The sequence below is a fragment of the Bufo gargarizans genome, chromosome 4 (genome assembly GCF_014858855.1).
Source record: "Bufo gargarizans isolate SCDJY-AF-19 chromosome 4, ASM1485885v1, whole genome shotgun sequence".
Taxonomy (NCBI): domain Eukaryota; kingdom Metazoa; phylum Chordata; class Amphibia; order Anura; family Bufonidae; genus Bufo; species Bufo gargarizans.
The window spans coordinates 361,350,779-361,364,073 of record NC_058083.1 but is presented as its reverse complement, the minus strand read 5'-3'; the positions used below and the strand labels follow the sequence as shown (position 1 = coordinate 361,364,073).

The 13,295-nt window shown below is 40.6% G+C and overlaps 1 protein-coding gene across 1 annotated transcript in view; it reads right to left on the bottom strand.

The window, feature by feature from the left end:
* Positions 1 to 1,213: 1,213 nt before the first annotated feature.
* The window catches only part of MEMO1 (mediator of cell motility 1), a 120,571-nt gene continuing 108,489 nt past the window's right edge, over positions 1,214 to 13,295 (bottom strand). Inside the window, exon 9 of the mRNA XM_044290277.1 lies at positions 1,214 to 1,906. Within this exon, the coding sequence (XP_044146212.1) occupies positions 1,775 to 1,906 (132 nt within the window). The 3' untranslated portion in view covers positions 1,214 to 1,774. The remainder of the gene's footprint in view (positions 1,907 to 13,295) is intronic.

Genomic DNA, 13,295 nt, shown 5'->3' with positions numbered 1-13,295 from the left:
AAATTACCGTAATCAAATGATATGAACCGTGGGGGTTTGAGTGCCGAGACCCCCACCGGTCCCTAGAACTAGGAAACAAAAGAGCATGCATATTACTCACTCTCTTTACTGCAGGAGAAGTAGGGAGAGACGGATTAAGTAGAAAGTCTATGGGCCTGTCTTGCTTCTGTCTACTGCAGAGAGAAGAGTGTGATAGTGCTTCTCTGTCCTCGTTCTAGCATCAGTGGAGGTCTCAGCACTCAAACACCCACTGATCAAAACCTTTGAAGTTTTATGAAAACTCAGTAACCCTTTATTATTTCTTGTTTCTGTGATACAAAGCTTTTTACAAAATATTTATTTTATGTTATGTGAAATAACTTCCCCAAATGAACTAATATACTTTTTTTTTTTTTTAAATGGGTTCTTTAGTGGTAATTTTAGGGGGTGTATAGTTTTCGGGTCAACAGGGGTGGAACAACCACTGTAACTCGGGTTGCTTATAGTATTCTTTGATTTCCTCTATTTATTTATTTTTTACAAGGAATTGTGGTAATTTACCTTAATAAATGCGTGCATAGTGACTGTTCAGCGCCCTAACAATATTGTGCACTGATACTATTAATAAGAACAGATTATGTGCATGACAGTCGTGCTGAATGTAGCTCAGGACATTTCTCAGTGCTGCATGTGGCTCTCAGAGCATAAAAGGATGTGGGCCACAGTTAGTTATTAAAATACAAATGCACTGTATATGATCTGAATTGTATCAATTTTTCAAAATGACTACCTTATATAGCTCTGTCTTTGACATCTCATCAGTATTATTGATAAAATGACATATTGATGCAATTTCATCTGTAATACATCCATACCGTGGTCCTGTATTATGTCAGGTTATCAATATGCTTGTGTGAAACAGGCCTAAGGATAGGCCAAAATTTCTGCAACGGTTCCATTCATCTAAACGGGCTTGTAAAAATCTATGCACATGCTATAGCAATCCCAATCAGTTGTATAGGGCGGATATGTCTGCAAAAAACCTACCACACAACAAAATAAAATCCAATATGTACAAGGCTTCACAGCCAGATCTATATTAATGTCATGAATAGAGTTTACTATTTTGGTAAGATGAGACTGGTAATGCTTTCAGCACCAAATAACAACAAACCCAGCTGAAGTCACATTTTTGGTTTGTGTAGCCCTTTATTAGCAACTAAAATAGAAGGTATTTGTTGTACAACACTGGTAACAACAGACTATACATGAATTGTATTATAGTCTAATACAGGATAAAGGATAATTTATAAACGCTTTTTTTTTTTTAAATAAAAAGCTTTCACCCTTTATTTATTTTTTATAATATTGTTTTACAAGTTGCAAAACTATTCTGAAAGCTGAGTACATGTGCACATATCTGCACAGTGCAAATTCATGTTATGGTAAAGATTAACTTATTCCACATAACTAACATTTTATAATCTGCCACCAGTTTTGAATTTTCAGTCTCCAAGTTTACAAACATTTTGACACAAGTTTAATTCTGATACCATAACCAAGATAGCAAATCCTGTATTTAATGGTGTCAAAAAGGAAAAAAATAAAAATAAAAAAACAAGATAGGACTACACCTAAAGGAAAAGAAGAAAGGAGATATGAACTGGGTTGAGGTTCATAGTAACCCACAGAGCAGAGCCATACTGTGCTACTGCTTGGCTATGACCCCATGGACAGAAAGAAAAGGTTGTGTCAGCATTGTGTTTCCAGGTGGCATCCCTGAGTGTTCAGTGGCTCAATGCACCACAAGTGCTCCAGCAGCATAACTCACTGAACTGTCCTGCCAGCTTCGGCACTGGCTAGATTGAGCATAGTTCAAGAATGAGAAGCTCATATTAACTCCGCTCTTCTGAAGCTCTGTTGCAGCCTTAAAAACATGAAACATGGAGTTAAATCATTTAGAGAAACAATATTTCAGAGAAACAAGACTACACCGTTACACGGGCCAATAAAATGTGCAAGTGGACTGGCAGATGTTTAAAGAGATCAAAATTTTATCATTACGATCATTTGTCCACCACTCAGTGTGCATATTGTCCGCAGCACATCCTGTTTATACAGGGAAACATCTGTCGACAAACAATGATTTTACTTGCCCTATGAAAGATACTATCACCCAAAAATGAACGACGGTTGATCAGCCAAACATCGGAGAGAGCATTCAAATAAGTGCTTGTTCTTGGTAATTGGCCCAATTCTTGAGCCAAGTAAAGGATCATTATTGCCCAATCAAACCATTCGTCACATAAAGATATGTCTTTGAACATATCGGGGGGCATATGCCAGTCTTGATCCCTGTGTGCCAGAGTCAGATGCAACTCTTAATAAATGAGTTGCACCTTTGGCAATCCATGCGCCACAAACTAAAGCCTATGCCAGCTAGGGTTGGGCCAGTTTCTGACGAAAGTCATAGCAAATCCGACAGAAAGGAAGCCTAAACGTCATCATGCCACTAGTTGAAAGCTCATGCAGGCAGTGCCGTAAACCTGAGGACACTGCCTCCACATAATGGCACGGACTGTGCAGGCAACTACTTTTGTTTGGCTGATCATTGGCCCACCTAAAAGGCCCTAGAGGGTTATGCCATCTGAACATTTATGGCACAGCCACAGGATATGCCATAAATGTTCAACAGGCAATTTGCATATGTATCAAATCGTTTTTTACACAATAAAAGCACACAGAGCTATGGGGACTGGGTATTGCGGATGTTCTAGCGGCGATCTAGCAACCCATGTCCTCAGCTCTATACACAAAATCCTGGTGATAGGTTCCCTTTAAGCTGGCTATACACATTAGATGGACCCTGGCTGAACCCTCTGACATGTGTAGGTGTCTCCCAACTGTTAAAATGCAACTTGCTTTATCCTTAACTTCCCCTCTCCATCTTCCTACTGCTGAGCAGGTAAGAGAGAGAGTCAGGAGTGCCAGCGCATCACAGTTAACTCATTTGTATAGCGGACCTTCGGCCTCACTTACATAAGCAAATATTCTATCAATGAACTAGCATGAGTCAACAATGCAGAATGTTGATCAGTGCTTGCTTAGTACATTTCAATGAAGCGGGACCCCTGCCGATCAGCTGTTTGAGAAGGCAGCAGTGCTCACAGCTTTTCCTAGGCCAGTCACAACATGTTCATTGGTCACGTGTCCTAGGAGCAGCTCAGCCCTATTCAAGTGAACGGGGTTACAGAGTGCAATACCAAGCACAGTTGCTATACAATGTACAACGCTGTGCTTGGTAAGCTGGGAGAAGGCCACGGCGCACACAGGAGAGCTGGTGTCTTTTCAAACAGCTGATCGCCGGGGGTCCCTATGACCAATTCTGAGGATAGGTCGTCAGTTAGAAAATCCTGGAAAACCCTTTTAATAACCAGTAACATATTTAAAAATAATTTTTAGACTATAAAAATAGTTTTTCCGGGACCTCAGCCGTTTGAGAAAGAACCAGCACTTGCAATAGCACTTCTTGCAGGTTTCTCTAGGCCATATGACGTCACGTTCATCAGTTACATTGTAGTGAATGGAGCTGAGCTGCAATACCATGCACAGCCACTATACAATGTGCTGTGCTAATGCTGGCACAGATGCCTTCTCAAACAGCTGATCTGTAGGAGTCCCTGGTGTCAGATTACCAATCATTTATTCATGACCTAGGTTAGGTCATCAGTATAAAAGTCTCAGAAAAACTCCTTTAGGTAATTTTAAACATCAAAGGCATAACTTTAGATTAAGATTTGCCAGTGTGTAATAGGTATTATAATAGAATATTGAATAGCGTGTAGGGGCTCACACCGAAGGCGAAATGGATAATGGGGGTTCACTTTCTTACAGAGTCACCCAGTCTCAGTATATTTCAAAATGGAATAAGAGGCAAAATAGGCGCGCACGCCTAGTTCTGAATGTTGGACAACATATTTATTTGATACACACTTCATTTGCAGCACTTTCAGAGTGCAAGAGCAACATGGAGGATGGCTCAAGCACAGTGGGTGAGAAACAATCATCTCCCATACCTAAAGTATGTAAGACTGCAGCCAAAGACAAAAAGGAAAAGGTGAGGATTGATAGTAAGCAGCTGTTGGTGGGCGATTCCATCATAAGAAGTGTGAAGTTTGAGGAGAATGGTGTTGTGAGAGGTCTCCCTGGTGCTACCGCTAGCAGGGATAGACAACAGATCCTTAATATTGCTAGGCAAGCAAAGCAGGAAAGGGAAGTGGATGTTATTCTCCATCTTGGGACAAACAATCTGGCTTGCAATGAGGTTTCAAAGGTGAAAGAAGATTTTCACACACTTGGAAAGGATATACGGGAGGTTGCATCAACTGTTTCATTCTCTGCAGTTTTGCCTGTGCATAACCTTCAGCATGACAGGAAGATGCGCATTAAGGAATACAATGCATGGCTTGGTGAATGTTGTCTGAACCAAGGGTTTGGCTTTGTGTCTCATGTTAGCTCTTGTTGGAATGGAAAAGAACTGTACAAGAAAGATTGTGAAAATCAGGAGTTTGAGCAGCTTTCACCTGCCAAGGATTCCACTGATATAGCGCGGACCGGCTCCTTCACCCGAAGTAAGAGAAATATACAGTGGAGGAAATAATTATTTGACCCCTCACTGATTTTGTAAGTTTGTCCAATGACAAAGAAATGAAAAGTCTCAGAACAGTATCATTTCAATGGTAGGTTTATTGTAACAGTGGCAGATAGCACATCAAAAGGAAAATCGAAAAAATAACTTTAAATAAAAGATAGCAACTGATTTGCATTTCATTGAGTGAAATAAGTATTTGAACCCCTACCAACCATTAAGAGTTCTGGCTCCCACAGAGTGGTTAGACACTTCTACTCAATTAGTCACCCTCATTAAGGACACCTGTCTTAACTAGTCACCTGTATAAAAGACACCTGTCCACAGAATCAATCAATCAAGCAGACTCCAAACTCTCCAACATGGGAAAGACCAAAGAGCTGTCCAAGGATGTCAGAGACAAAATTGTAGACCTGCACAAGGCTGGAATGGGCTACAAAACCATTAGCAAGAAGCTGGGAGAGAAGGTGACAACTGTTGGTGCGATTGTTCGAAAATGGAAGGAGCACAAAATGACCATCAATCGACCTCTCTCTGGGGCTCCACGCAAGATCTCACCTCGTGGGGTGTCAATGGTTCTGAGAAAGGTGAAAAAGCATCCTAGAACTACACGGGAGGAGTTAGTTAATGACCTCAAATTAGCAGGGACCACAGTCACCAAGAAAACCATTGGAAACACATTACACCGCAATGGATTAAAATCCTGCAGGGCTCGCAAGGTCCCCCTGCTCAGGAAGGCACATGTGCAGGCCCGTCTGAAGTTTGCCAATGAACACCTGAATGATTCAGAGAGTGACTGGGAGAAGGTGCTGTGGTCTGATGAGACCAAAATAGAGCTCTTTGGCATTAACTCAACTCGCTGTGTTTGGAGGAAGAAAAATGCTGCCTATGACCCCCAAAACACCGTCCCCACCGTCAAGCATGGGGGTGGAAACATTTTGCTTTGGGGGTGTTTTTCTGCTAAGGGCACAGGACAACTTATTCGCATAAACGGGAAAATGGACGGAGCCATGTATCGTGAAATCCTGAGCGACAACCTCCTTCCCTCTGCCAGGAAACTGAAAATGGGTCGTGGATGGGTGTTCCAGCACGACAATGACCCAAAACATACAGCAAAGGCAACAAAGGAGTGGCTCAAGAAGAAGCACATTAAGGTCATGGAGTGGCCTAGTCAGTCTCCGGACCTTAATCCAATCGAAAACCTATGGAGGGAGCTCAAGCTCAGAGTTGCACAGAGACAGCCTCGAAACCTTAGGGATTTAGAAATGATCTGCAAAGAGGAGTGGACCAACATTCCTCCTAAAATGTGCGCAAACTTGGTCATCAATTACAAGAAACGTTTGACCTCTGTGCTTGCAAACAAGGGTTTTTCCACCAAGTATTAAGTCTTTTTTTGTTAGAGGGTTCAAATACTTATTTCACTCAATGAAATGCAAATCAGTTGCTATCTTTTATTTAAAGTTATTTTTTCGATTTTCCTTTTGATGTGATATCTGCCACTGTTACAATAAACCTACCATTGAAATGATACTGTTCTGAGACTTTTCATTTCTTTGTCATTGGACAAACTTACAAAATCAGTGAGGGGTCAAATAATTATTTCCTCCACTGTAGATATGAGGAAAAAAAGGAATTGTTGGTCCAGCTTGTATTCGTGGTAATCCAAAGCTTTATTCAATATTCAGTAAAATCCAGGTACAGGAATGCAGGTCTACATGTTTCAGGCACAATAAAATCCTAGCCCTTACTCATGACATTTTCCAGTACACTGCAGAAAGTTTTTATAGAGAGGGGGGAGGGACTGACTTTCTCACCTGAGGTAATCAGGCTGAGGTTCAACCACTCCCATCCCATCCACAAAACAACACTCAATTAAAAGCAAACCATAAATTTATGTAGTTTATAAAAACATAAAAAGGAATAACAATGACATATTCAGAAAAAAATATATATAGTAATGATGACGGAACTGGGTGAGAAAAATGAGAAAGGAGGAATACTATATGATCCATGGTTTAAAGATCAATATTGTAGGATAAGGTCAAGTTTTTTATTCAGACCATGGGGTTGGCGACTTTCTAACTGGAAAATCCAGTAGGATTCTCTATTCAGAAGTTTGCGTTTTCTGTCACCGCCTCTTAAAGGTTTTTTGACTTTTTCAATACCTTGTGCTGACATATATGAGACATCCCCACCATGCACTGTGGCAAAGTGGAGACTTGCCGCAGATACATTGCGGTTTGCATGGTGCGGTATGTCTGATATATGTTTTCTAATGCGCGTTTTTATGGCATTTGTTGTACATCCTATATATTGCTGCTTGCATTTAGTGCATGTTATGCAATAAATAGCAAAAGTAGTGTTGCAATTGAGAAAGGAGTGAATCTTAAAAGTCTGGCCATTAACAGTAGATTCAAAGTTCTGGCTGATTTTCATGTATTTGCAACAAATACAAATGGAATGACCACATTTGTAATTCCCCCTTTGTAGATAACCAAGTGCTCGGAGTAGAGCAAGATTTGTCATTTCTAAAAAGGGAGGGACTTACTGAGCTAGCTATGGTGGGTGCTTTTTTAGCTGCACATTTTACGCCTTTTTGTGCCATTGCTGCCCATGCCTTGTCGCAGGCCAGAACCGGAAAGTGTTTTTTTACAATATTACAAATTTGGGTGTATTCTTTGCTATATTGTGTTACAAAAATATTTTTTCTTTCATAATTCAATGTCTCTCTGATATTGTGACTGTGTTTTTTCACATTAGTAGTTAATAGTGAATTTCTGTCAATATTTGATACCTCTCTATTGCATTTGTCCAACATTTTTTGTGAATAAGCCCTATGTGTCAATCTTTTAATAATGTTTTCTGCCTCTGTTTTGTAGGTTGACTCGTCACTGCAATTCCTTCTAGCTCTAATTAATTCTCCCATTATTAAAAGATTGACACATAAGGCTTATTCACAAAAAATGTTGGACAAATGCAATAGAGAGGTATCAAATATTGACAGAAATTCACTATTAACTACTAATGTGAAAAAACACAGTCACAATATCAGAGAGACATTGAATTATGAAAGAAAAAATATTTTTGTAACACAATATAGCAAAGAATACACCCAAATTTGTAATATTGTAAAAAAACACTTTCCGGTTCTGGCCTGCGACAAGGCATGGGCAGCAATGGCACAAAAAGGCGTAAAATGTGCAGCTAAAAAAGCACCCACCATAGCTAGCTCAGTAAGTCCCTCCCTTTTTAGAAATGACAAATCTTGCTCTACTCAGAGCACTTGGTTATCTACAAAAGGGGAATTACAAATGTGGTCATTCCATTTGTATTTGTTGCAAATACATGAAAATCAGCCAGAACTTTGAATCTACTGTTAATGGCCAGACTTTTAAGATTCACTCCTTTCTCAATTGCAACACTACTTTTGCTATTTATTGCATAACATGCACTAAATGCAAGCTGCAATATATAGGATGTACAACAAATGCCATAAAAACGCGCATTAGAAAACATATATCAGACATACCGCACCATGCAAACCGCAATGTATCTGCGGCAAGTCTCCACTTTGCCACAGTGCATGGTGGGGATGTCTCATATATGTCAGCACAAGGTATTGAAAAAGTCAAAAAACCTTTAAGAGGCGGTGACAGAAAATGCAAACTTCTGAATAGAGAATCCTACTGGATTTTCCAGTTAGAAAGTCGCCAACCCCATGGTCTGAATAAAAAACTTGACCTTATCCTACAATATTGATCTTTAAACCATGGATCATATAGTATTCCTCCTTTCTCATTTTTCTTACCCAGTTCCGTCATCATTACTATATATATTTTTTTCAGAATATGTCATTGTTATTCCTTTTTATGTTTTTATAAACTACATACATTTATGGTTTGCTTTTAATTGAGTGTTGTTTTGTGGATGGGATGGGAGTGGTTGAACCTCAGCCTGATTACCTCAGGTGAGAAAGTCAGTCCCTCCCTCCTCTCTATAAAAACTTTCTGCAGTGTACTTGAAAATGTCATGAGTAAGGGCTAGGATTTTATTGTGCCTGAAACATGTAGACCTGCATTCCTGTACCTGGATTTTACTGAATATTGAATAAAGCTTTGGATTACCACGAATACAAGCTGGACCAACAATTCCTTTTTTTCCTCATATGTACAAGAAAGATGGTTTGCATCTTTCTCTCAAGGGAACGAATGTCCTCGGTGAACAGTTCCAAGTATTTGCTAAGAAGCATTTAAACTAGGATAGGGGGTCAAAAAAGAGTGATAATCCAGCAGTCCGACTGCCCCCTGGAACAATGCCAGAAGAGGCCAGTAGCACAAAGGTTAAGAAATGACAAGCTCAGAGTCTTGTCTACAAATGCTCGCAGTCTAGGGAATAAGATCAATGAACTTGAGGCTATAATGGCAACTGAGAATATAGATCTAGTGGCTGTTACTGAGATGTGGTTCAAGGGGAGTAATGACTGGGATATATCAATACCAGGGTTCTCTCTATACAGGAAAGACAGAGAAGGCAAGAAGGGGGGAGGGGTGGCCCTGTATGTGAAAGATAGCATAATATCTAATTTGATACAAGTTAGCGAGAACAAATTAGTCAGTTTAGGTTACCTTGCAGCTTGATAATCATAAGGTAACTGTGTAGGTGTGATATATAGACCACCTAGCCAAGTCAAAGAATTAGATGATCTACTAGTTGAGGAAATAGCTAAAATGACATTGAAGGGGGAAGTTATCATTATGGGAGACTTCAATCTTCCAGATGAAAACTGGAAAACCAAAAAAGCTAGTTCTGCCAGGAGTACAGATATTCTAAATTCCCTACTGGGATTTACCTCTACAGCAAGTAGTGGAGGAGCCAACCCGGAAGGAGGCCATTTTAGATTTAGTATTCACAAATGGGAATTTGGTATCTGATATTACTGTAGGGGAAAGCTTGGAATCTAGTGATCACCAGTCAGTGTGGTTTACTATAAGTACAGTGACTGAGTCACACCACCCAAAAACAAAAAAAAGTTTTAGATTTTAGAAAAACTGACTTTTCTAAAATTAGATTAGTGGTATACGAGTCCCTATCAGACTGGAAAGGTTTCATTGGAGTCCAGGAGAAATGGGACTATTTAAAAGTGGCACTATTGAAGGCAACAGAAAATTGCATTAGGCTTGTCAGTAAAAGAAAAACAAGGAAGAGACCACTGTGGTACTCAGCAGGTGGCCAATATCATTAAAAACAAAAAGATTGCATTTAGGAATTATAAAAAAAAAAGGATGACAGGCAAATTTATAAGATTAGGTAGAGAGAGGCCAAACAAGTTATAAGAGCTTCTAAAGCACAGGCAGAAGAGAAATTAGCTCAGTCAGAGAAAAAAGGCGATAAGGCATTCTTCAGATACATAAATGAAAAAAAGTCAACTAAAACAAGGAATTACCAAATGAAAAACAAAAGAAGGAAGGTATATGGAAGAAGATAAAGAACTAGCTGACTGCCTCAATGAATACTTCTGTTCAGTTTTTACAAAGGAAAATGAAGGAAAAGGATGCATGTGTCTTTACAGAGGAAGAGGTTCTAAGTCAACTGTCTAAAATTAAATAAAAATAAGTTACTGGGGCCTTTGGGATACACCCAAAGCTATTAAAAGAGCTCAGCGGTGAACTAGCAAAACCATTAACAGATTTATTTAACCAATCACTGGCAACAGGAGTCGTCCCAGAAGATTGGAAATGAGCAAATGTTGTGCCCATTCACAAGAAAGGTAGTAGGGAGGAATCGGGCAATTATAGGCCAGTAAGCCTGACATCAATAGTGGGGAAATTAATGGAAACCATACTTAAGGAGAGGATTGTGGAACCTCTAAAATCCCATGGATTGAAAGATGAAAAACAGCATGGGTTTACTTCAGGGAGATCATGTCAAACTAATCTTATTGATTTTTTTGATTGGGTGACTAAAATAATAGATGGAGGAGGTGCAGTAGACATCGCTAAACATCAATAAAGTGCAGTCTTTGGGCTTGGACTCCCATATTGTTGAATAGATTAGGCAGTGGCTGAGGGACAGGCAACAGAGGGTTGTAGTCAGTGGAGTATATTCAGACCAAGGTCTTGTTACCAGTGGGGTACCTCAGGGATCTGTTCTGGGACCCATATTATTTAATATCTTTATCAGCGAAATTGCAGAAGGCCTCAATGGTAAGGTGTGTCTTTTTGCTGATGACAATGAAGGATTTGTAACAGGGTTGATGTTCCTGGAGGGATACACCAAATGGAAAAGGACTTAGGAAAAAGTGCAAGATAATGAACCTGGGATGTAAAAACCCAAGAGCAGAATATAAAGTGATACAGTCCTAACCTCAGTATCTGAGGAAAGGGATTTAGGGGTCATTATTTCAGGAGGCTTGAAGGTAGGCAGACAATGTCATAGAGCAGCAGGAAATGCTAGCAGAATGCTTGGGTGTATAGGGAGAGGAATTACCAGTAGAAAGAGGGAGGTGCTCATGCCGCTCTACAGAGCACTAGTGAGACTTCATTTGGAGTATTGTGCTCAGTACTGGAGACCATATGTCCAGAAGGATATTGATACTTTGGAGAGAGTTCAGAGAAGAGCTACTAAACTGGTACATGGATTGCAGGATAAAACTTACCATGAAAGATTAAAGGACCTTAACATGTATAGCTTGGAAGAAAGACGAGACAGAGGGGATATGATAGAAACTTTTAAATACATAAAGGGAATCAACAAGGTAAAAGAGGAGAGAATATTTAGAAGAAGAAAAACTGCTACAAGAGGACATAGTTTTAAATTAGAGGGGCAAAGGTTTAAAAGTAATATCAGGAAGTATTACTTTACTGAGAGAGTAGTGGTTGCATGGAATAGCCTTCCTGCAGAAGTGGTAGCTGCAAATACAGTGGAGGAGTTTAAGCATGCCTGGGATAGGCATAAGGCCATCCTTCATATAAGATAGGGCCAGGGGCTATCCATAGTATTTAGTATATTGGGCAGACTAGATGGGCCAAATGGTTCTTATCTGCCGACACATTCTATGTTTCTATATAAACAATAACCCCCCCCCCCCCCCCCAAAAAGGTGAAAAATATATACAAAAAAATAAAAATCAATTAAAATGCATAATTCATACTCCAATTCCTATTATCTCATTGTAGTTTCTGGTAAAAAAATAAATAAAAATAATGATGCAGGAATGTATTCTGTGCATACAATAGCAATATTGTCCCGATATATTTTGCTGCAATGGGGTTGTATTCACCAACACAGTGGGTCTTTAATGTCTATTTTTTAAAGTCCATATCTTTAGAGTTAATACAGTAAACATGGTAACTTTATCCCATATGTATACTAGGCATGTGTGGTATATTTATAGATAATTCATATTTTCATAAGGGGTATATTTATGTAGGATTCATAATTACATACCGCTAGTATGTTTAAACATTTGAGAGTTCATTAGTAGTCTATGATATAGATCTATCAAAGTACTAATCTCATGCTGCAAGTATATATAAGCGCGGTACTCTATATCATGGAGTAATAATGAACTCTCTAATGTTCAAACATACTAGCGGTATGCAATTATGAATCATACATAAATATACCACTTATGAAAATATAATTTATCTATAAATATACCATGCATGCCTAGTATATAGTGCCTTGCAAAAGCATTCACCCCCTTTTCTTTTTTGGTATTTTGTTACATTACAGCCTTAAGTTCAATGTTTTGTAAATCAGAATTTAATGTGATGGATCAGAACACAATAGTCCAAGTTGGTGAAGTGAAATGAGAAAAATCTATAAATTAGGCCTGCATGATGAATCGCAAAAGTAATCGAATCGCGATAATCAGCAATTGCGATAAGGCAAAAATGCTGCGATTATATTACCTGGGGGACGGGTCACAGCGGGCGCTCCAGTGGTGGCTCATACGGCGGCGGCATGGAGGGGAGGGTAGACCTGGATGGCTGGCAGGCACATGAGGGGAGGGTTGACCTGGCAGGCACATGAGGGGAGGGTTGACCTGGCTGGCTGGCACATTAGGGGAGGGTTGACCTGGCTGGCTGGCTGGCACATTAGGGGAGGGTTGACCTGGCTGGCTGGCTGGCACATGAAGGGAGGATGACCTGGCTGGCTGGCATATGAGGGGGTGGGGTTGACCTGGCTGGCATATGAGGGGGTGGGGTTGACCTGGCTGGCATATGAGGGGGTGGGGTTGACCTGGCTGGCATATGAGGGGGTGGGGTTGACCTGGCTGGCATATGAGGGGGTGGGGTTGACCTGGCTGGCATATGAGGGGGTGGGGTTGACCTGGCTGGCATATGAGGGGGTGGGGTTGACCTGGCTGGCATATGAGGGGGTGGGGTTGACCTGGCTGGCATATGAGGGGGTGGGGTTGACCTGGCTGGCATATGAGGGGGTGGGGTTGACCTGGCTGGCATATGAGGGGGTGGGGTTGACCTGGCTGGCATATGAGGGGGTGGGGTTGACCTGGCTGGCATATGAGGAAGGGGGGTTGACCTGGCTGGCATATGAGGAAGGGGGGTTGACCTGGCTGGCATATGAGGAAGGGGGGGGGTTGACCTGGCTGGCATATGAGGAAGGGGGGGGGGGTTGACCTGGCTGGCATATGAGGAAGGGGGGG